The sequence below is a fragment of the Cryptomeria japonica genome, chromosome 4, assembly GCF_030272615.1.
Source record: "Cryptomeria japonica chromosome 4, Sugi_1.0, whole genome shotgun sequence".
Lineage (NCBI taxonomy): Eukaryota > Viridiplantae > Streptophyta > Pinopsida > Cupressales > Cupressaceae > Cryptomeria > Cryptomeria japonica.
Window position 1 is genome coordinate 509,643,566 of NC_081408.1, and position 26,100 is coordinate 509,669,665.

General features: G+C 36.3%; 1 protein-coding gene across 5 annotated transcripts in view; it reads left to right on the forward strand.

The window, feature by feature from the left end:
• Nucleotides 1–26,100, forward strand: part of LOC131054106 (nuclear transcription factor Y subunit A-10) — a 150,007-nt gene that overhangs the window by 59,267 nt on the left and 64,640 nt on the right. For all 5 annotated transcript variants that reach the window (XM_057988567.2, XM_057988566.2, XM_057988565.2 and 2 more), the window contains exons 3-4: nt 10,885–11,003; nt 11,164–11,232. In XM_057988567.2, the coding sequence (XP_057844550.1) occupies nt 10,885–11,003; nt 11,164–11,232 (188 nt within the window). The remainder of the gene's footprint in view (nt 1–10,884; nt 11,004–11,163; nt 11,233–26,100) is intronic.

Here is a 26,100-nt window from a genome sequence, read left to right on the forward strand (position 1 = left end):
TTTTCTGTTGCAGCTGTACATTGTTCTTCTCTAAAGCTTGCGCCAAATGTTCCTTCCTCTTCTCTATCTGAATTATCTTGCACACATGAATATTCATCACTAAGCACATTTGTTGCTTTATTTTGTATTTAAAATGCATCTTGTTACTCTTCTTTTGATTTGACTGTAACAAAATCTCGTCAACGAGTCTCTAATATCCCCACAATTTTTTTTGATTAATTTCCAGTTACAACACAAGGAGGACCCGTTAAGGTTAGGAAATTGAAAATACAATTATGCTGAAACTGTAACCGTTCCACTTTCTGATCACAAAGTGCCAATATGGGAAGGTGAGAGCATATGGTGTTGAGGGGATCGTTAGCTTCAAATAATTGGAAATATTACAATGCTTGGGCGGCAAGCCAACCCCTTCTATTTATACAGCGGGTGAGAGAAATATTGAAGAAATCACTCGGTGGTAAACCAGCCAAGGACAAGCCAAGAAACTGAAATAACAATCACTCAACCGCTTATCCAGCGGGAGGACTGGGATTGAAATTAACAATCAACTCTACCGCTTATGCAGCGTGAGGACAGTAATACAAAATAAGATATAGGCGGCAAGCGAGCCTCTTCCACTTGTTCAGTGGGAAATGAATAGCAATTCCAAATATATCTTGTTGATAGTACTACTATTCAGCATTACAATAATTATCATGTTTGCAACAAAGGTAAATCACTGAACACAATTGCACATATTGCTCAATCAGCTCCACAAGGTACAAGGGACTCTCCACACAAGAAAATCACTCCAAACTTAGAAAACTCTAAATCTGATAAACTTCCAGCATGCTGAAAACACACAGACCAACAACACCCAATCCCACTAAAACACTCACAACTCCCTCAAATCTTAATCGAATGACATGAGATTGAAAGCATATGATTCCGAGGAGGTAGGCGATCAAGCCTAGAACAACAAACTACATCAAACTTACCCTAATATATTACACACATCCCAAAGCACTTAGCCACATGGTACGGCCAGCTAAGGGGGCGATTTGCAAAGATAAAATCCAAGACACCAAATTAAGCTCTATAAGCTCACAAAATGTATCGCCTAAACCAAACAGAGATATAGAGGAAATGCTCAGAACGAGAAGAACAACACACTGAGGCTTACGAACAAAAACCTTCTTCAACACACCACACGAACAACAACCTGGACGCTCTAAAACACTTTGAAAATGAGAAAATGATACAGAAATCTTTGACATTATCTTCACTCCACTCCTCTGAGATGAAGAGCATGCTCTTGCTCGACTAGTTGTTATATTGCAAGCAAGAAATCAAGCAATGGCTAGGAGGTAAGCGTTCCCCAAAGCTTCACTTTGCATTTTGACAACACTTCGTTATAATATTTACTCAAAGATCCCAAATAAGAGGCCAACACTCATATTTATAGATTCTGAAGGCTCAAATTCAAATCCAAATGGCGTCCAAATTCCCCTCATTTCACTTTCATTTCATTTCATGACACCTTCTAGAATTGGCTTTGCATTTCATATTTTCCCCTTAGCATATGGCGTTCAAACATGACCCCCTCCTTAAGTTGAACGTTTGGAGATAACTTAAGGTGTATAATAATAATGCATTTGTACTTTGGCATCCAACAAGGGGGTGAAATAATTCGCCCAAGTAGACTTAGGATAAAATTATTATTTCCTCCTTTCCTAAGTCGTCAAAAAATAATCAAATATAAAAAATACCTTCTCCTCAAATACTGATTATCGCCAAATTGAGTTGGAGATTGAAGTGCTGGAAATCACCAAACTAAACTTAGTTGGAGCTCTGAACTTCACTGCTAAAAATGGTACTGCCAAATATAGTACTTACTAAAAATAGTAAGTCCTGAAAACATTACCAAAAAGGTCACTCTTCAAACCCCGTGGGTGAACTCGAAAAACCCAGAAAAACATTGAAATCTTGACAACTGCCTCTAGCTTACTAAAAATAGTAAGCTTGGAAAACTTCTTTGAACTGAATGCATGTCTCACCCGACGAACCTCTCGAAAAACCCAGAAGGAATCCGCAATCTAAATTATAGAATTCCAACTTGTCAATCATGAAACAACCCCTGCAAACCTCCACAAAATTTGGAAACCCTAATTTTTGCTTCTAGTTAGCCTACGGGTCTCTGGAATAGGCTAATGGTCAACTGAGCTTCTCACCATTGAGAAGGGGACATTATAGTGTCGCAGTAGGCTTCTTACCTTTCTACATGTCATATGATGTGTTCTCGTCAAGCACAAAAATAGATTTGATCTTCAAATTACAAGTAGTGTTAATCACCTCAGCTCAAATTCCCCACCATTATTTGGCCTTTGCACTTTTATCGTTTTTACTAGTTTGATTTTCCACAAGTGCTTTCAATTTTAATTGAATTTGAAAAACATTTCAGACTTTCTATGAAGAAAATATGCCCAAGTGTGTGTATAGTAATCATTAATGAATGAGACGTAATATTGGAACTTACAAATAGAGTTTACATGAATCAGTTCCAACACATCCCCTACTTGATAAATACTTGAAGCAAACCTCTCCTTGTTTTTCTTTCCAAACACAATGCTCACCAAAATCAAAACCAATAGAATAGTTTGAAATACCTTCCACCATAGTTTTACTGAGCAATGTTTTTAGGCCTTGTTTTCAAGTATGACTCGATTGGCAATGCCACAATATTCTTGATTCATGTTCAATGACATTGGTAGAATTGCACAATGGTGATACATTGAACCTGAATAGAGTACAATTCCACACACCTCTATCTAGCACCAAATTGTCTCGTATCAACCTGCACCCTTTTTAATAAAAAAATGACATGCACACTAGGAGCAATCATCTTTCAGTTGCTTATCTCCATAACAGCTCAAATTGGTTGGAAGGTGTATAAGATAGATAAGAAGAGTGTCGTTTTGTAGAGGATTAGGACAAGGTCATCTACATGATGCATCTTGAAGGATTATAGGATCCAAATCTCTAGATGATGTTATATTGTGATTGTTTTTGTCCATGTTGATGGTCTTGCTATCACAGTTAGTGGGCCATTGCATTTTAGCACGTGAAATATGATCAATTATTTGTTTTTAACATGTTTGATATAGGCCTCGTGAAATATTTCTTTGGTAAAAAGTTATGGCAGCATGACCATTTCATATTCATGGCTTATGTCAATTATGTTACAAATTTTTAGCATGTGAAATATAATCAATGTTTTGTTTTCAACATGTTTGATATAGGCCTCGTGAAATATTTCTTCGGTAAAAAGTTATGGCAGCATGACCATTTCATATTCATGGCTTATGTCAACTATGTTACAAATCTTTTAGAATGGTTTTTTATGGTTGATTGTAATCCTTTCACTACACCTATGGAAGCTGGGCTGAAGTTATTAGGCTATGACAATTTGTTACTGATCAATGAGTAATTTATTAGACAATTCGTGGTTAGTTTGACATATTTTATATCAATGATTGGGTCTTTGTTTCGTTGTTAGCTATCTCTCTAGGTTCTATTGGTGTACGTTTTGTCATATACTAAACATTAGAATAAAAATGTCCGATGACATACTATCCTCTCTTAAAAAATCACCGCTTATGTTAAGACTGCGTGAAGATCATATGGTTATTCCAAGGTTTCTTTTGTCAGGTCTTGACGTGTGGATAAGCTCAATGGGCGTTGTGATATGTTGGTAATACACAAAGGGACGGTTTTATCAATTGATGCTCTTCTCTCTCTTTTTTTTTCGATTTTCGATTAAGACTTTCAAAAAAAGATAAAAAGCATAAGGGTTTAGAAGTCTACTCTACTCCTATGAACTCAAGAGACGGTATTGATTTGTTGAACTCAATAAACCACACTTTGCTTCGCCTCACTTAAGACAAGTACACAAAGCGGATGCAATCTTCAAGGAATGTGCTTATGATCGAAAGTTTAAGCATACACAAAATTGAAAGCTCAGACGAACTTTGGACAATGAATAAAATTCATCTATTCATCAAAAGTATGAGCGGAGATACATCACGAATCAATACTTATCAAATTTTTCATTCAATCTAACATGGAATAAAATCTAACTAAGGTGTTGAAGAAATTGAAAACCTTGCTAATCACTCAAACAATAGAGATTACAAAGCCTTAAGAAAAAGAACACAAGTAATTTATTATTTGGAAATGACCTTGCAACAATATTTCAAAAACCTCACACTCTCCAAATGAGAGGAGGCAACCTTATATAGGCACATAGGAAGTTTGAATGGCCGAGATCAAACAGTGATCAAGAGCCCAGATTGAAAGATAAAAACCCTAATTAGGGATTCACAAAACTTTAGCAGTTTGAACAAAGGAGCAGACAAGTGGCGAATTTGTTAATTTCATTGAGTTGGGCATCCAGTTTCCTTTTCAGTAGATGTAATGTATCTGGACACTAATGGTCGAACCTCTTCCATGGTGACATTGGGCAAACTGCCAATTTGGTAATCAACCACGTCCACGTCATCAATATATGTGGCGAGAGTGTTTTCCCAGTCAGTCCCTTGTGCTAGAGATCATCCTTGAGAATTGGCCTTGAAACTTTGAAGAAGTTTCCTTGAATTTTGGCCCTTAGATTCTCTGCACGTAAATGTTTCTCTCGCACTTCATCTTGCTGCAATATCTCGACTGCTACGAGGAAGACCTTATCCTGAGTACCTCTAACAATCTCTTTAATATCCAAACACTTAGCTTCGGATTTCCTCAAAGATTCAACCCTAGTTGTCAAAACAAATTACCAAGTGCTGAAATCATATCTATCCCCTGGCTGAATAACTTCTCCATCTACCAAATCCTACTCAGAAAGTCCATCCTTTGGCCTTTGAATTTAGTCTTCATAACCTCATAATCCTTCATTGACTCTAGTGGAAGAGGCGCAGGAGGAGCAACTTGTACTTCCCGATCAAGTGGTTTTGTTCAGTGTTGAACATACTTCTTCCATTGTTCGTTCTCAACTTCCAATCTTTTTCTCTTATCAACCTCTTTGTTTAGCCTCTCCTTCATGGATTTGCAGGTATCATCGAATTCGTGGACTTCCTGAATCTTGGTGGTCTTTCTCAAACTTATAGTAGTGACTTCATATTCCTCAGGATTAATGCTGTCTTGAGTTTTTCCCACCTTTGGTACTGCTACCTGTATTGGTTTGAACCTTGCACTATCTCTTTGAATCAAAGAGAACTTCTTAGCTGGTTTAGGTGGTCTTATTTCAGCTGGTTTATTTAATTCAGCCAAGAATGCTGCTGTGTTCTCTACCTGATGAACCTCCTCAGGAACCTTAGCTTTCATCCTTTCCCTGAACCAATCCGAGATGGTTGATTATTCCGTGCCACTCTCATAAAATTGTCTTCAACTTCCTTAGGTGCAGTAACTATGCCAACGAGGAATTTTCTCTGAAGTTCTGGGTCCTGAACTTCTAGAACTCTGGTGAGAATAGGGGGCTGACTTGGTTCTTGAACCATTTCCTCCATGATTTCCTCAATTACGGGAGGAATAACTTCTGTCTCACTAGCTCCCATTTTATTATCCTGTTCTTGTTCATCAATTTCAATTCTTATTGGAGCAGTAGATGTAGCGCTTATAGTCGAATGACCTTCGCCAAACTTGTGCATTATGCTCACAACTGCATCTCGAATGATTTTCTTTCCTTTAGCCCTTATGGAATTCCCAGTGGGCTCTTTTCTCTTCCTTGACCCAACACTCTCTGGATTCTTTGGGTTACTCGATGTATTCCTGTGATTCAAAGACATGGACTCATTAGTCCCCATGAGGTCATAGGTGAAGACAACGTTCCTTGCTTTGAGCTGCTTTGTTCTTTGAGCTGCCCACCATTTGGAGTATTCAATCACAGGTCTTATAAGATCACCCAGGTCAGATCTTTCAGATTCTGTCCAATCAACTAGAGCAAGAGGTTCATTCTTCAGGATGGCATAATATGGCTGCTCATATTCATTGTCTTCCTAAAGTTGATCTGCCACTTGGAATGCCTCGGATGCCCTGATCAAGCTTGGTGGGATCCTGGACCAAAATCTCTATCTGATCTTGAAGTTATCAGCTGAATTAGCCCAATAATCTTCGAGGTTTGGTCTATGCTCGAACTTTTCTCCATTAACTTGTTTCATCCGATGAAAAGGATCGAAATGGCTTCTTGCTTGATATTGAAAGAATGGGTACCATTGAATCTCCTTGTTGGCATGTGTAGCAGCTTGGGCTGATGGACATGTCTCCAATCCATTTCCGATACTGAGAGAAGACGCTCCTGTCTTTTGTTTCCTTCTTTGCACAATCATAAAGTTTTCCAACTGTCTTACTACTTCAAGTGGTACTATTTTTGTTTGTAGGAAACGTGGGTAGTCTATACGGCTGTCCAGAGAATCCCTGGATCCTTAACTAGGTGAACCTAAGATATGGGATATAACAATACCCAAACCTTCTGATAAAATCTTTTGATTCTTCAGAGAGTCACTGATGAAGACCTCCTTGAAGGGTTCTTGTGATCTGCATTAGGAATGCATCATTAACTCTTTTCAAATGGAATTTCTCCTCCAGGTGCAGTTGTGGATAACAATCATAGACAGCGAACTGGTTCTCCTTATTTCCAACAGCTCCTTTACACACAAGGCCTCTATATTTGTATGTCCTGGCTAAAGAATAGATCAAATAAGTACTCATATAAAATGTTCTATTCTTCTCCAAGTTTCTCAACTGATCATCCAAATTATTACTGATGATTCTCGCCCAATTTATCATCTTAACGCCAACAGTCACCTCATGGATAAAATAGTACATCCATGGTTCGAAGGGAGTACCCTGCTGGCTGCCCATGACTTTGTTCAGTAAAACGATGAGGTCTCCATAATCTTCTTTGAAATATCCCCTCACAAGGAGCTTAGGTATCTTGGAAACACCCTTCCTAGGCTTCTCCAACCATGAATGGTTGATATTAGCCTCATATTCTTCTACATTGTCATTGTATAGTTGGGTTGCTTCATCCTTGGTCATGTAGACCGTGTTGTGGTATTCAGGGATACAGAAAGCCTCTCTAATTGCTACTTCTCCAATATTTGCGAGAATCCTTCCATCAGGTGCCAGTATCGCTCTATTCTCTGGGTTGTAATGCTTGGAACACTCTACTATCAATTCGATACATTGCATTGCTGGAAGGAAACCAGCAGCGTGTACTATATCATTCTGCATCATTCTCCTTGCTATCGCTGTAGGTAATTGAGTGTCCGTGCCGTGCATCCATTTCTTGAACTCTCTTAATATTTATGTGTCCTAGGTTTGTATCACCCACTTGTTTCCACTTGGAGTTCATTTTCGATTCCGGAGAGGAATCTTTGTCAACTTGGAACTTCATCCTGACCTCGCTTGATGTTCCAACCTCAGAGGTCATCCAAATCTGCAAAAAGAATAAACAAATTTAAGTTAGGATCTGCATTTTAGGTGTGATTTTGGAGTTTAGTAGCCAAGTATATCATGATTTTCACTCTTTCTTTCCAACACAGCGTAAAAAAATGAGGTTTTTCAACATTTTAATATTTTGAAAATCTTAAAAAAAACTCCAAACTTAGGAATTTGAAGGTCTGATTTTAATAAAAAATTAGAATCTGAGAACAAACTATGCCCAATAAAATTCGATTAATCTCATTCTAACTCACTTAAAAATGAGAAAGAAAAGAAGGGAAATTAGTTGAATTTGTTCTCTCTCTCTGAAAACTTTAGAAGAATCAGATAAGAAACCCAATTTTCTGTTCATAAGACCCATTTTTCACCTTCAGAAATGAGAAAGAAGTGAAAAGATGCTGCTTAAGATAGAAAATCAGAGGTCTGTCTCAGGAAATTTGTGAATTTGCTCTTCAAAACAGTCAAAAATCTTCTTCAATCCGTGTATGAACCTCTGAAACTTTGTTGAAAAACTCAGACCTGCACAAAGTCTCCTTCAAAATATCTTCGACCTGCAGAAAACTTCTCTCAAAAACTCTCTGTACTTGGTCTCCAAAGTTCGAACATCAAATGAAGAAGGTATTTGTATTAGAGTTTGAATTCTTAATTAGAAACTCAGAAGATCATCTTAAAATTTCTTTCTAATTTGACCTTCATACATCAAACCTAGACATTCAGTTAATGAATTCGATCTGAATCTCTTAGAAAGTTTCCAATTTTGATGCCTAGTTGAACTGTAATCCTTTTGGCAAGTCTGATTTGTGAATTTTAGTCTAAAATAAATGTTTCTATTTCAATTTTCAGTTATAGCTCGAACTTGATCTTCAAACCTTTTCTTTCAAAAACCTTCTATATCTGTCTCAGTTCGAACTTGGAAGATAAATCTTGCTGACAATATCTTCTTTTCTTCCAAATTAGCAAGTATCTTATGAGGGAGGAATTCATTGATTTCATTCTCCCATTTTGGGCGGACTTCAATTAGCTTATTTCTACTTACAAGGAAGTAGGGTGGACTTGGTTAAGTTTGTGCACTATTCATGTTTCTTATCCAATCAAGGGTGGACATTACCAAACTTTTGCACTACACATCCTGCCATGGGGCGTACTTCATGAATGTTGTGCACTTCATACCCTCTTCATAGGGTGGACTTCACTTGACTTAGGCACCATTCATGTTGATCAAGGGGGGACTTTGCTTGACTTAGGCACCATTCATGTTGATAAAGGGTGGACTTGGAGGAGTTCATGACCCATCACCTTGTAGATTGGGCGAACTTCATTGATCTAAGGTACCAAAGTTCATGTCCTTGGGCGGACTTTGTGATTATTAGGAACCAAGGATAAGCGGGCTTCAAGAATCTTGTGCACCAAGGTAAGGGCAGAGTTCATCATTCTTGTGACCAAGTCAAGGCGGACTTGGTGAATGTTAGGAACCACATCATGAGCGGATTTCGTTGATCTTATGCACTATGAAGGCGGACTTGGTGAATTTCATGCACCATGAGATCAAAACTTAAAATCTTCATAACTTGTGCAATTCTTCTCGGATTTGTTTGAAATTTGAAACCACTCATCATTCATCCATTGAATTCCTCTGGATCCCTAAACTTTAGGTAATTGGCTTTTTTGAACAAAACTTGAATTTCAGAGGAATTTGACGATCATTTTCAGTGTAAAGCAGAGCCAATAATACAAACCCTAGATCCCCTTTCCAAAAATAGAAAAAGCAAGCATCCCTAAAAAATAGTAAAAGCTTTCTAAAAATAGCCATTTCGGGAATCGTGCTTCAAGTGCCAAAAACAAAACTTCCTAAAAAATAGGAAAAAGCGAAAAAGAAAACTTTCCAAAAATAGAAAGTTGTCCAAATTGACCCAAATCAATTGCAATCTTCGTCCTTTGGACTTTCTAAGCACGTTGACGACGTCTAGACTGTGTTCTGACCTTAGTTTGCACAAATTGACTCTCAACTTCAAAACTCAGACCATTCAAAACTGAAAAAAATTAGCAATACCGATGCCGGAAGGTCACAAGGCTCTAACGAAAACCCTAAAAATCAGGAAAAAGGGAGGGTCCCCATTCTCAATGGGGAGTTGTGTGAAAAGGTCATAACAGGTTCCCAACCAAAACTTGTTCTACAAACCATCTGTTGTGATATGTCAAAGATTCTCTTGTCAAAGATTTTCTTGACTTCGGTATCTCTTATCAAAGGATGAATGATTTTTGGCTGACAAGATATACAAACTCTGATTGGGCCAATTCAGCTGATACTTAGAGATTGATTCCTTGCTATATTTTCTTTTTGGATTTAAGTTGTTTAGTGGCAGAGTAAGTTTCAACACACCGTAGCATCATCTTCCACTTAAGTAAAGTATAAAGTAGCTATCAGTGCCAATTCTGAAGTAGTATGGTTGTACCAAGTTTTTAGTGATATAAACCTTCCTCATATTACAGTGACTTGATTTTTTTGTGACAATTAGGGAGTCTCAAATTTAGTGGACATTGTTTGTCGTGCTCGCACCATGCACATTGAGGTTAGTGATCACAAATTCGTTGACATTGATGATATTTCTCTCTATTACTGCACATTTTGAACAGTGTGTTGATCCAATGATTGAACCTTAGTAGTTAGTACTAATCTTTTTTGTCAAAATTTGGGACAAACTTGGAGTTGTCTCTGGTTTAGTCATTAAAGTGGACCATTAGACATAATGCTAGACTCCATTTTGTACACATATGTTAATGATGTGATACCACCACATTAGTTATGTTTGAAAATAATATACAATGTAAGTTATAATCATCAGCGTAATGCCAGCATTCAATAATAATTATAAGCATACACATTGAAATGTGTAGCATCCAATTGTCTCAACCTCCATGCCTTCATTTTTCCAACAAAAACTTCTTTTTGGTGACTATACTTCGTTGACATTCTTTGAATAGAAACTACATAATTCAAACAAGTTCGGTGTTAAATTTTTGTTGTGCCATAAAAATTTAACTTTCTAATCTCACTGAGTCTTAATCTTCTTGGCTGATAAATGGCCTTGCATATCAGAATATAAATTTTGCTGCGATTAAATATTTATGGATGCTTACTACATTTATTTTTCTTCTGCTTGCACGGATCTCATATAACTTATCATTTGGTAAGTTGATGGCAGCATAATTTACCAGCTTGCCAGATGATAATACCTTAGCATCGTTATATTTACCTTTTCTAATGTTAATGATGACAGTTAATGCTTATTATGTGCTTGACGTGGGTTTACTTGAGACACTTGAATCAAATATTCTAGGGATGAAGCTTTGTTTTGGCTTGTTAAATTTACTGTAATTTCTTGCCTTCTGGTGTTATACATGTGTTTTCAGGTTATGATCAAAGTAATGGAAATGCCACACAAAATCAGCATTTGGCAGCAAAAGCCATTTCTTCTGCTTCTTCAGAATACATTTTTCCACATCATCAATTGGAGCTTGGTCATTCAATTGTAAGGACATGCAAGTGAATTTGTTTGTGGATTTGGAGTTTGTACTTATTAGTGCATTTTCATTGAAAAATATGTAAGGGATTCGATATTGAACCCCAGTGGTTAATGTTGGAAACATATTTTATTTAATGAATAACAATGTTATTTTATCATTTAACAGGCTCGTGCTTCATACCCGTACACAGATCCTTTTTATGGGGGTATTCTTACTTATGGAGCACAGGCAATGGTAACTATTCTTCATGATGTGAAACTTTCTGATTATTAATTCTGCATTTTTAATTGAATGCAACTTGCATTTTATGATAAAACAAATTACAACCACAAGGGTCAACACTAACTGGTCTAGGAAAGCTAATCTTGAGTCGTTGGTGCACAGAAGAAATTGTATACATTCTCTATGAACAAATTTATTTGGTTTATGATATGCAAAGTCAGATCCCTTTGGAAAGTAGGAAGTTCTCTCTTGTTGATCAAGTGCCCTTTCCCAGTATATTGGTTGAATGCCTGAAGTCTCTCTCTCTCTCTCTCTCTCTCTCTCTCTCTCTCTCTATACATAATCGAAAGCATAAATGTGCTTTTTCATTAGTTGGGCCACACATACATGGATGCATTCATCTATCTATCTCCCCATTATGTCATCATCTTACTATACAATAGATGGGTGGCACAACCAATTGCCTGAAACAACAATGCATTATACTCTTTTTTGGTAGATCAAGAGAGAGGCAGTTGGCCATGTAAGATCATTTATACCATTTACCGACTTCAAGAGCTGGGTGTCTTAAACACTTAACGGAGGAGCGAAGAGGTTTATTGCCTAAAGGATCCATACTTATCAGGAGAGTGGTTCTTTGTTACCCTAAAAACAATTGTAGACACGGATTCTACCTCAAGAAAGCCATCTGACACCTTTTCCAGAGTAAGGTGATTACAACCTATCTTATTGTGTGCCAATAGGTTCTTACAACTCTCTCTCTCATCAATGTATCAACTAGAAAAGCTTTGTTCCAGGAAAGGCAACCAACAAAGATGGTACTTAAATCAATTAAAGCCAAGTCTTGAAGTTGTTGTCATTTTGACATCTCCAGAAAATGCGACTCGTCAATTCAACCTTTTGACACTAAGTGCACTCCAGGTTGAATATGCTCATTTTACATATTCTTTCTTTAGTTTGCATCCCCTTGTGGAGCACCTTATACCCTTGATTTTTATAATTGGAAGAGAACATTTCCCGACATTCTAGAATCTCAACGTGATCTTTCCTCTTGCCTAGTTTCTATTCAGGCAGCAAATTATGGGGATGTGATGCCTAGTTCTGCTATAAAATTTCTTAGTGTCATATTTGTAGGACTTACCACTAGTCCATTTCAAATCCCTCCAGTGTGGTTCCGAGTCCTAAATTTGGAGCTTGACAAGGTAAATGCACAATGCATTTGCAAAATTCTTGGTGGATTGATCTATTAATGAAACTCAACCTCTATGTTCAGTTCAAGTCTTTCCAAGAGTGTGAAGTTTGCATTTCATTGTTCCACTAGTCGCCCAAGAAGAGACGCGTTCCTTGCTAATATTTGTTTAGGAAAAAATAAAGCATTTTTAGGTGTCCTCAAAGGGATGGAAGTGTTTAAATAGAGTTGGATGCCGCATCTTAGCCATACCTCTAAGCCTGTTTACTATTTGAAAAATATAAAACATCTGCGATTTTTGTTCTTTGGATTAAAAACTTGAAATTATCATGTATCATCGTGTCACGTTTATCTTAAACACAGGATTGCCTATCGTTGCATTCTGATTACAACCGATTTGAACTAGTTATTGTTTGCACAGAAACATGGCTCGCAGGGAAAGGTCAGAAATCATGAAGTAAATTTTGCTTGCCCACAAAATAATATTTCAAAACTAATTTAATATTTCTTCTGCTTGGCCCTTGAATATTGTCCTCAATTCAAAGCATTATCATGGCCGAATGAAACTATAGCTAAACTTTTAAAACAAATAATAACTGCAGATGCACTGTATTCTTGTTTAACAATGCGGCTGTTTAATATTATCATTATGTACAATACAATATGATAATAGGAAATCAAATTCAACTACTACTACGGAAAATTATAGTCTTGTTGCACTAAATGATAAAAAGAAGAAGAAGATAATAGGACATTATGCCAAGCAAATCTATTCTTGTTGACGAATGTGGCTCTATGGTATTGTGTATGGCACAATATGATAATAGGAAATAAAATTAGACCAGTACTACAGAAAATCAGTCCTGTAGCGCTAAATGATAGATATAAATAGAATAAGATTTGTAATGTTTGACATCATACAATGATAATGTTTATGATTGAGAGGAGTTTCATGTGATTTATGTACTACATGTGACAATCTAAATTATGGTTAAAATTAGTCAGTTACATATGGGATGTCTAGTTGACTGCCCAAATCAATTTTCTTGATTTTTATTTGTATAGGCGTACCTCTTTCTAACAATGATGCAGATAGCCTCTAGGAGCTCACTCTTATTGTCCCCAACTCTAATTGTCAACGTGTTTAGACAATATATCTATAGACATAACTATTACTGATAATAATGAAAATAATGTCATGATTGTATCCTTGTTTTCTTTTGATTTATATTCTTTGATAATGTGAATGGTTTATTTATGCACATTAAATAGTTTCTAATATTAAAATATTTTATAGTTTGCAAACTCAGCGAGTACTCTCTGGGTTGCCGAGTACTCTTTCGTTTTCTTAGCTGGGTGAGTTTTTACAAGTTTAACTCGCACATTTTGTAGAGATGGGAAAAATGTGGGTAAAAATGTTGACGCGGGTAAAACATTGGTAAAATGCATTTTTCACACGTTTTTGCCATAAAACCATACATTTTTCCTTCGAGATGTCATTTTTTAATTTAATACAAATTTTGATTGAATCTTGCAAAAAACTATATTAAGAAATCTTAATTTTAGTAATATCCAAGTTATCAAGATTTTGTCGAGTTGAAAAATTTGGGCTTGCCGAATACTATCTGAGTGTAAGTTTGTGAGCTATGCATTATACTATGGTGTCCTACTCAAATATTTTCTAAAATAAAAAACAATTTTTCGATAGACTAATCTCTATTTGACATGATTCTCTAGAAAACTCCCTCTATATTTGTTAGTCTTTTAATTTCTCTTTTGCAAGGCAACACAAAATTGAATAGTATCTGAGGATGTACCTTTATTTAAACTAGGAGGTGAGGCTCCTTTAGAACTAAACCAAACCTAAACCTAAGCTATATTGATCTTAGACTAAAACCTAAGGATAAGATATGCAGATACACACACTTTGCAAGATTAACTAAGTGGGGTTTTACATAAATGGAAACCATTATAAATGCTTGTGGCTTAGATATAAGCACCAGTTTGTTAATAACGTGGCTGGGAAACTTGGACTTGGCAAAAATTTAGTAGACCCAAAAATTTGCAAATTGGCAACTTAAAAAATTGCTGAAATTTCTTTAAAAACACATTTTTTTCAAAATTTAAAGAAAACATATCCACTGAGTCCATAAATGAGTACAAAAGTGGTCTATTAAATTGGATTCATTTGAATACATGATCGCATCATCATAAAAATCTAGATACAATTGTTAGTTGACAACCATAATGAATTCATGATGATTGCCTTTGAAAATCATCATCATAATTCATAAATTGCATATTACAACATTTGACATCTTCCTCTTCCATAGTCTAGTGAAAACTTGGGGAGAGGTTTTAATCTTTAAACTCCATTGTAGCTTCTTGCTCGACATTGAAGGTAGTGTTTGTGGCTTTGACACGACCAAATCAATGAACTCCTTTGATTTGTTGTCTACCTTTCTTGTGCTAAAGGTTGTATTATATTTTATCATAATAATGGCATTTGAATTTTTTGGTTACACCCGTGGTATCCCCACGATCTACGCTAGAGCTGAACTTGCCTTACCTTGGGTTTACTTATTGCCATGTTGGGGCTAGGAAGGGGCGAGCTGGGGCGAGACTAATCCCTTGGGGATGCACACAATTTCTCTCAAAACACGTGCATCAGGTCTACTGGGGCCTCGAAATCAAACCTAGAACCAATGGGGAGCAAACACATGACATTTGAATTTTTGATGCTCGTATTAGGATACTTCATCATTGATCAATGATATTGGTAAAGATAATTATCTATGATATCAATTTTGGTCCCTAGTCTCAAATACCCTCATTGTAATCAAATTTCACATATGAGAAGAGATCCCAATACCTGGTGGGAGTCTAGGAGTGGAGATCTCATTGGGGTCAAGGCGTGGCACCCCTCGTGGGGGTTAGGAGGCAATACCGCTAACAAGGTCAAGGGGTAGTACCCCTCGTGTGGTCTGGGGAACAATGCCTTGCCACCATCCCAAATAAAGGTCTTGGCAATTGCAAAACTTCTTGTTGCACACCATTATCACGTGAGGGAGAAATTCGGTATTTGGGACATTTTTATGAAGAATATTTGCTCTCCAAATGCTATGTTATGAAGTGTGAGGGTTGTTCATGCATTTATAGGGCAAAATCATTACATCCTTGACTACTTTTTTTATTGTGTTTTGTAATTTAATGTGTTTGATGATTTTTTAATCAAACTCACCGAGTACAAGTATTCACCAAAAAAATTGACGAGTACTTGGCAAAAAAGTCGAGTAAATATGGGTAAAACTTGTTTTGCATATAACTTGGCAAGTACTCACCAAGTTTGCCAACTATGGTGTTTATTGATCTATCTGATAAATCAAATATAGGAAATAATAATATACATGACAATGCATACCGGGCACAACAATAAAATATATCTTTATTCGTACATCCAATTATTATAGAGAAGAAGACCACAGATGGTTGGCCAAGGATTACAATTCACCCGACTATACTGTACTACCTTCCTTGGTGGTACACAACATATATAAAGGACCCAACGACTATCAAAAAGAACACAACTGTCAACCAACCGACACATTAACTACCTAAGAGTGACAACCCACTTAATACAAACAATTAATACATTGGCAAATAATAATTATTATCAAATATAACGATAGGCATTTTATGCCGACTACATATGGTTAATAATTGTGCCTTGCAAACAAGATTTTCAAATATTTGAATGAAATAAACTGCTAGTCTACATATATAAATGACACCTTTTGGCTAGCTAATATAGAGACTATTTGTTTAGTGCAAACAAGATTTGAAGGATTAACAATTGTAACGACACATTTCCAAAGACTAAATAGCTAGTGTACGCACATAGTCACAACCTAGATGAATAAAATGACATAAATGCAAAGCTTGACACTTAGTATTCATGTTCAATCTAATCCATGAAATCACAAAAATAGGTTCAACAATAGCTTTGGTAGCATAGGTGCACTACCAATCATCATTTAGAATTTTTGTGATGAAAGCACTTATCTATAGATTACAAATGCTCAATCTTTGGGGCTTTAAAATATTCATTTTTTAATCCCAAAAAGTGTGCTTTAAAGTTCGATGCTTTTGTTGTTCAAAGCAAAACATATCTATACAACTAAAAGTAATGAAAATATGCTTAAAAATAGGCACTCCTTTGTCGAAAATAGAACATTGTCCAATCAATCTTTCCCATGCCCTTGAGTGCATTATTCATGGCATGAACACAAAGAGTCCACCAAATATGTCTATAAGCTGCTTGAATTAACTTATTTGCAACTTGTGTAATGTCCCCTTCTCAGTGGTGAGAAGTTCAGTTGGCCATTAGCCTCTTCTGGAGACCCGTAGGCTAACTGAAAGCAAAAATTAGGATTTCCAACTTTTGTGGAGGTTTGTGGCAGCTGTTTGGTGATTGATGAATTGGAATTTTACAATTCAGACTGTGGATTCCTTTTGGGTTTCCAAAGAGCTTCGTAGGGGTGTGACATGCATTCAGTTCAGAGAAGTTTTCCGAACTTACTATTTTTAGTAAGTTGGAGGTAACTGTCAGGATTTATGGGTTTTTCTAGGTTTTCTGAGTTCACCCATGGGTTCCGAACTTACTATTTTTAGTAAGTTGGAGGCAGATGTCAGGACTTACTATTTTTAGTAAGTACTATAACTGACAGTACTATTTTTAGTAGTTCAGTCTAGAGCTCCAACTCAGTTCACTTTTGGTGATTTCCAGTACTTCAGTTTCCGGCTCACTTTGGCAATAATCAGAATTTGAGAAGAAGGTATTTTTAATATATTATTATCTTAGGCACCAGGTTTTAATATTTGATTATTTTATGTTTGGACGACTTAGGAAGGAGGAAAATATTAATTTTATCCTAAGTCTGTTGGGGCGAATTATTTCACCTTCTTAGTGGACGCCAAAGTGCAAATTGACTAATATTGTTTTATAATCTTGAGTTACTCCAAAAGTTCGATTTAAGGGGGTCATGTTTTGATGCCATATGCTAAGGGAATAACATGAAATGCAATGCCTAAGGAGGTGAAATGAAATGTAATGGAATTTGGGCGCCATTTGAGTGGAATTTGAATTTGAATTTGGCTGGCAAAAAGTTATAAACAGAGGCCTTGGGCTCTCATTTGGATCATCCAATTGCTATGATAACGAAGTGTTGTCGAAATATTGTCAGACTCATGCTTTGAGGGTTGTATATCTCCTAGTGCCTTCAGTTTCGTGCTTGAGAGATAGCGCCTAGCTGAACTTGTGACTGTTTCTCATGTAGAGGAGCAGATTGAGCTCAACGAAGATTCTGATTTTTGTGGTTTTCTGATTTTTGGAGTGCTGTTAGTGTGTTTCCAGGTTGCTGTTTTCCAGTGGCTGAAGGTGTATGTTGCTCATAAGCTTCTATGTGGTTTCCTAATGGTTCTGGGTATTTGCTTGTCCTTTTGTTATGCCTTGGGCGATTCTTCATGTAAGTTTTTAATGTTTATTTTGGAGTAATGGATTTTATATTGCAAGTCTTTCTTTCTGCTGTAAACGCCCTATGCTGGGAGGTGCTTTGGATTGCATGTCATGTGGTTGTGCTTTGTTAGTGCTATTTTCTCAGCTCCGCCGTAGTCGCTTTTTGCCTTGGGTCCTTTTGAGTGTGTTTAGAGGTTGTTTGGGTGTGATTTGAGCGAGATATAAGCGTTTTGTGGGGGTTTGGTGTAGCTGGTCTTCATTTCCAGCCTGGTGTTCATTTATATCAGATTCTGGTTTTCGAGGTTGGAGTTGTTTTTCAGGTGTGTAAGTTCATTGGTGTGGTGAGAAAGGTCTTGGTAATTAGTTGCAGCTGCTGGTCTGGTTATTAGCACTTGAATATCCATTTGAATTCATCTTGTAATGCTGGTTAGTAGTACTAACAATAATTCTCTTGATTACTCTTAGTCCCATTGCATAAGTGGAATAGGCTGGCCTTGCCGCCTATCTTTGGACAGTGATATCTATTAATCTGAAAATCCATATTGTGCATTGTAAAGCTGATTAGTAGTGCTAACAGCTATCTATTTTGGATTGTCAACTACAAATATTAATAAGTAATGCCTTAGGTGCATGATCTGATTTATTGTCAACTCGTTGCATGGCAACTACAAATGTAGCATGCACCTAATGCCTTGTATTGTCAACTCGTGGTAATGCCTTAGGTGCATGATCTGATTCAGTTTCACTTTGAAGGTCAACCTCATTCCCACTCATGCCATGAGAACGATATGAAATTTATAAGTAATTAATTTTAAAAGTAAAATTCAAATTATGGATAATACAAAGTATTAAGACAAAAGATTTTCTTTTTGTTTTTCTTAGTTTAGGTCGCAAAAAGCGCAAAAGTAGAGGATACACAAATAAAAATCTTTGTTTTTAATCTTTGTGAACCAAGGATTTCACTTTCATTTTTCTTTAGGTCGCACAAAGCTTAGAAGTAGAGGATACACGAGTTTAATCCTAGTTTGACTAATTAAAAAATTTGAACATATAAACTAATAAAAGTAATCTGTAAAATTTCAAAAGAACTTTGATACTAGGTTAGTCTATCTAAGCCTAGAATTGGGTCTTGGTACAATTGCGGTTCAGAGTCATCCTCGAGTTTGTCCTCGGTCTAGTCCACGTGCTCGGGTACGCTGTGGGTTTGGCCGCCTGGGCCAGCCCTAGGATAAAATCTCGTCAAGCCCTAATTTCGCCTATTTGACTCATTTTCACCTTCTTTATTCTCATTCATTGATTTTTCATCACAATACTTGCATTTTTTCCTCAAAGCTTGTTTTGAAGGTGGTTGCATTTTTATTTGAATGTTCATTTTTTTCCAAGTTTTCAAGAATTTTTTGAAGATTTTTCAAGTTTCTAAAAAAATTTCAACTTTTTTTTAAAGAATTTTTGAGTATTTTTTTACACTTTGTATGCATAATAGGGGGTTATAATGCAATTTTTTTTTCAATTTCTCAATAATGTTTAGAGTTTTGCATTTTAGGTTCATTATTCATACATAATGGCTGCAACTGGAAGCTCTAGTTCAGTTGCCTAGGACCGAACTGAAGAGAACCCTTTTAAAATTGATGACGACATGCCACTTTGGCGTTATACAACAATGATCAAGCAAATGTTTGGTGGTGGGAGTTTTTTTTGGCAATGTAACCATTGTGGCCAAAGTATACTAGCTCATACTATCGAGTGAAAGGTCACTTACGCTCCATCCCTGGACACGGGGTAAAAGTTTGTAAGGGGCTAGATAACAAAGGACTGCCAAAAGCTCTAATCTTGGCATATATTAGAGAACAAGAGGAAGCCGATAGGAGAAGCAACAAACCAAATAATGAACATCCTATTGCCAAGGCAAGCTCAAAGAGGCCCTCCTAGTGGCTCCACATGACTAGCTGGCCCACATCCTTTCACGCCAATGCCACCACCTTCTTAATCAAAGAATGTTGTTACATGAAAAAGAGGCCCATTAGATAGGGCTTTTAAAAATGAAATTAGAGAGGTTGCAGATTAGAGCATTGCTCGTTGTATTTATGGAAATGGGCTTCCTTTCAACATTGTTGGATCACCTTATTAGTTGGAGATGGTGAATACCTTTTGCAATACACATCCTTATTATGTTAATCTCGGGTATGGAAAGATGAGAACCACCTTATTGACAAAGGAGAAAGCTTTTGTAGAGACACAATTGAGAGTGATCAAAGATACATGGTCGGAAACAAGTGTGTCCATTTTTGATGGATGGAAAGATTGCAAAAATAGGCCATTGATCAATGTTATAGCTATGTCCCCTAAGTAGGCGATGTTTTTGAAGGCAAAGGATTGTGAGGGGTAAGTGAAAGATGTCAGTTTCATTGCCAATATCCTTGTAGAATCCATGGACATGGTGGGGCCTCAAAATGTTGTCCAAGTCATAAGGAACAATGCTAAAAATTGTAGGGCAACTAGGTCTATATTGGAGGTTACATATAATCACATTTTTTGGACACCATGTGCAGTCCACTTAATCTAATCATGCAAATGATTGGCACACAAATTGACTGGGTCAAACAAGCTTATACAAAGGCAGAGAAGATTCAAATGTTTGTGACTAATCAACACGTCACAAGCCATATTTAGGACCTTCTCCAAGTTGGAGTAATTGAAGGTAATTTAAATTTTCTTTTTTAATTTTTTAGTTTTAATTTTTTATATTTGATATATTACATGCATTTTTTATGCCATGTTAGTTTGACAAAACACGATTTGCATCTCACACACTTGTCTTAAGATGACTTGTTAAGGTGCGAGAGGCCTTGAATGCTATGGTCATCAACACCTTGTGCAGCGTATGGAAGCAATCAAACATAGAAAGAGCCGAAAAGTAAGACCATTGATTCTTGATGATGATTGGTGAGATTGTGTGGAATATGTTTTGAGTTCACTGAGTCTATCATGAGCATGATTAGGTATGCTTATATTGATCGCCCATGTTTGGGTGAAATTTATGATGGCATGGACTCCATGGTGGGGAAAATAAGAGCAATAATAGAGGCCAAAGAACATGATCCAATGGAAACATTTATCAAAATTGCGCAACAAATTATTGGTGACTGTTGGAACAAAATGACCACCCCCTTGCATCTCTTATCATTTGCTTTGATGCCAAAATTTTGTAGCATAGAGATACTTAAATTGCCAAGGAGGTTGCCACCATATAGAGATGTGGAGGTTGCTATTTGTTATATGGTTGCATTTAGAAATATATATTTAGATGATGAAACTCGAAATATTTTCTTGAGCAAGTTTGGCCAATTCATATCTTCAAAATATCATGATACTACAACTCTTCATACCAGATATAGAATAGATACTGATGATTTGTGGTATGTACACGGTCGAGGCTCCGTTTTGTTGCAGCCTCTTGCAATTAAAATTATCTCCGAACTATTTATCTTTGTTATTTATTTTTTTATTGTTTTCCATGTGATGATATCATATTAAAATATTTCTATTTTATAATTTATGTTTTAAGTTTTTAACTAAATGTTATAAGCAAACTTAATGGGTTGCAAGTTCTTCTTCAGCGGAGTGGAATTGGAGTACATACTCCATCCACTCAGTCAAGTGCAATTGTTTTGGTGCAAAAAAAGTAGAGGATTTGGTCTACATACGCTCCAACCTTCGTCTATTGTGACATAATAAACCTGAATATAATGAGGGTGTGAGAAGGAATTGGGATCTATACCTGGAGTTTGCTGATTTAGATGCTACAGTCACATAACTTGCCCAAGTCTATATAGATGAGGCAGCTCTTGAACTTGACACAGATGTAGCTAGTGGCAGTGGCAATCCGATGGATTGTGGTGCAAATGATGACCTTGCTGTTGGGCCATGACTTTTAATTTGAATTTTCATTGTGTAATGGCATTTTGAGACTTGAGAGTTGAATATTATCATTTTTGCAAATCTTGAATATGATATCATGAATATTTATTCACAATTATGGATTTATGTATGGGAAAGTTGCATTTTATGGATTGTAATATTGGGAGTAACAGTACGGACATACTTGTACCCATGGATTTGTTTTTGCTGTACCCTCAAATTCATACCTGCACTTGTATCTGCATTCATATCCGTACCCGAATCGGCAATGTAGCAAAAGAAGAGATGGCAGCTTGCCGTTGTATAATTAAAATTTAATTTTTTATACAAATTTGAAAATTCAAAACTAAATTGATAACTATTGAATATAAAATTTTAAAATTAAAATTGAAATTAGCAATTTAATTAATGATTTTTTTTTAGTTTCATTCTTGATGACAATATGCAGCCATGTCTATGGATTCTATGAACATAAATGATAATATACAACCATGTTTATGGATTATGTGAACATAATGACAATATACAACCATGTGCATGGATTGAATTTTGAGATTCTATCAACATAAATCATGAAACTAATTAAAAAAATTAGTCATAGAATCCTATCTCATGCTTGAAAAAATGCTTGCAACTTGGCATAGATCTTTTTCTTGCTCCTCCTCAACACTCTTGCATTTCAGTCACTCTTTCATCTTGCACTTACAACTCTCACTCACACTCACACTCACACCATTAGCTTGTTGTTGGTCTGTTTTTGTATGAGGTTGTTTATAGGGTTTGTGGGGTTTAGGTGGGGCCCATAGGTCATTAGGGTTTGGCCTTGGGTGTAGGAAAGAATTTTTTTTGAGTTTACAAAAAAGTATTTTTGGCCATTTGGTTGCGGGAGACGTTTCCTCAAAGTCTTTGCATCTCAAAAACATCTCCATCCCAGAAACATGGGGTTTTTTGGGGGGTACATGTCGCCATGGAACACTGGTTTTTAAGTAACCTTTAATATTGACACATTTGTGTTGAACATGTAAATGCATTTAATGACTATTCACAGAGTCAAAGAGCTGCAAAAGAACATGTTGTTGAAAAGAGGACAAACCATTAAAAAAATCCATGAAAGGATCCACTATTGAAGTCTTATTTATAGAGGCACTTTATTGTTCATAGATGCTTCACATGATACAACTAATGGCCTCTTTTAGGTCAAATTATCAATTTTTTTAGGTGGTCTTCAACATGTTTGAGATGAGTTTTCAATACGGACCCTTTTGTGTTGAACAAGTAAATGCATTAAATGATTATGCATGTTCATAGAGCCAAATAGTTGTGAAAGAGCATGTGGTTGAAAAGACAAGAGACCATGAAGGAAATCCATGAAAGGAACCACCATATCATTGTTATTCTCAAGAATTTTATATTGCCTCCATAGCAGTAAATAATGGTGACAAGTTTTTGTTGAGCTCACAAACCTTGCTAAAATTCTACAAATTGGTGGGAACGCTGACCTAAGTAGCTTGGTTTGGGTTCAAATTTGTAGGTTTGTTTGATGCATTGGGCAAAAAATTTCTTGGGGTTGGATTTATTTTGGGATCGTCTATACAAATGACATACACAACACTTCACCTTTATTCAATCCATATCTCCTTTTCCCATTATATTTTGAAGTGTACATATTTTTATGATTGGTAAGGGGTTGAAAGTGTAAACGCTTTTGACTGGAGCTATGAACTAGTGAGGCCACATTTTTGAGGGATCTCATCCTCAGAGCCATTTGGCATTAACACCCTTATATCTCCTTTTACCATCCTTTGCTCCTTATCTCTCCTTCCCCATCTCTCTGCTCTGCTCCTTATCTCTCCACTCTGCTCCACCCTAAAACCATAGGGCTCGATCGAGCGGGATTCAAACCTGAATCACAACATTAACGTTGCTTGCAACTAACCATTGCACTGTGGGGTCAACCCCTCTTGAAGTGTATATATTAAAATATTATTATTATTTTTATTTTTTTTAATCCATATGGCATTTCCTTTATAAATACATAATTAAATCCTTATGATCAATTTAATAATAGCCATAGAATATCCTCGTTGATGGGATTCATAGAGTTAACTCTTGGACTAACTTATGCATTGGAATAATTTGGCAACCCGAACCCCCCTTGGAAGGTTAAAATTAAATTTAGATGGACCAGCAAAGGGTAATTTCGGCATAGCTAGTGTTGGCTGGATAGTTTGAGATGATAAGAGTAACCTAGTCGCTGCAATATATAAGAGATTGAAAAGTGGCAAAAATAAGGAAGTGGAAGCAAATGCTATCATTCTTGGTTTGCAAGTGTGCAAGTTATATGGTATTTACAAGCTCTAAGTTAAAGGTGATTTGATGTTAATGATAAATGCCATTAGGAGGAAAGGATCCCCAAATTGGAAAATCGGAAACATCTTGAGAGAGGTGTGACCACTAATGGGTCCTTTAGCAGACTACTTGGCCCAACATATATATAGAGAAGTGAACAAGGAGACAAACTTCCTTGCAAATCATGGAATTGGTCAACAAGTGGAACACAACAATTTTCAAACAAAACAAAGCAAATGCATGGACCACTTTTGTATCTCACTTCAATACTCCAATTAAGAATGTGAAACTCATGTTTTGAATTTAATAACCATCTCATGCGATGATAGAGTTTAAATAATTCCCAAATAGTCTCCCCTTTTAGTTTAAGAGAAATCATAGCTGGTTGTAGGAACTAGTAAGAGCATTACTTCAAAAGGAGACAAGCTTCTTTGAAAATCATGGTATTGGTCAACAAAAGGAACACATCAAATACGATAAAGCAAATACATGGGCTAATTTTGTATCTCACTTCAATACTTAACTTAAAAAAAACCAAACTCATGTTTTGAATTTAATAACCATCTGATGCGATGACATAGTTTAAATAATACCCAAACAATCTTCCCTTCTAGGTTTAGAGAAATCATAGCTAGTTGTAGGAAATAGTAGTAGTATTCATTAAACCTTGTGGTGGTGGCGTTGTTGGATTGGTAGTGCTAGAGGTAATGAGACTTAAATTTTTGGCATGAATGAAGGAACTCATCTTATAGAAATATAGATGCTATCATCGACACCCACTATTTCTCTCTAGATAATGGATACTAGCATGTATTTAACCACAAGGAAGACATAGATAGCCTTGTTGGGCTCGTTGATGAGAAGTAGCTGAGGAAATTTCTCAAGCCAAAGGTGGTCATTACCATATTTACCATCCAATAATGTTGGGGGAAGAATTCCTCCTATCTGATCATAGTTATAGGTTAAATTCTCATATTTCATCAATGCTTGTGGGAATTTTATTGGATTTGAGTGTCAAAAAGGAGGAGGTATGTGTTATGGCAGAAGTGTTGATAGACAAAATGTTTTTGAGGGGATCGTTTCATCTCTAAACAACATAGTGCCAGGGAAATGTTTCCCACTACCTAACATCCTTTGGTTGGTGGAGAGTGACAAATTTCTGGGACCATGGACCCCCTTTTCATTTAAAATAGGAAGGAGAAGCATGAAACGAATTGGAGGAATGCAAGAAAGCGTTTCTTTTCTCAAAGGAGTCACTAGTGTATTTCTCCCAAGAGAAATGGATTAGAGTTTTGCTCATGATTCAGTGTAAGAAGATTGGTAGTTGTTCGATAGAAGCTACTTGATGTGGTGTTAAAATTTTAGTTTTTTTTAATGTCACGTGAGTAGTTAAAATACCTTCACTTTTGGCTTATTGCTTTGTATAGCCTTTGAGTCATTTCTTTCTTAGTTTGGCTTAGGCATAGTTGTTGGCTTCACGTAAGGGGCTTGTTTTGCATGTCAAAAGCTAGTCTCTTATAGGGTTCCAAATATGTACTCACTTTGTTTTTGATATTAGTATAGAAGGTGTGGGACACATTGCCCCAATTTAACAACTAAAAAAAGGAAATAGTAGTCATAGAATGAGCCCAATTAAATTCTAGTTGATTTAAATTTTAAACCTTCATAAATTTTTATTATTGATTCATATATTTCATCCAAAGAAATGTTGAAATATGTTTTGTCCACATAAATATTGATGTGTGCCATGTATTGCTTGGGAGACCATGGCAATTTGATAGGAAAGCTATGCATAACAGAAAGGAAGAACACATATTCCATAGAAAAAGATGGAGTCAAGCATACATTGATGCCTCTCCAAGAGAAAAAAGCGGACAGTAGTGGTTGTAACAGCAGTAAGGTAATGTTG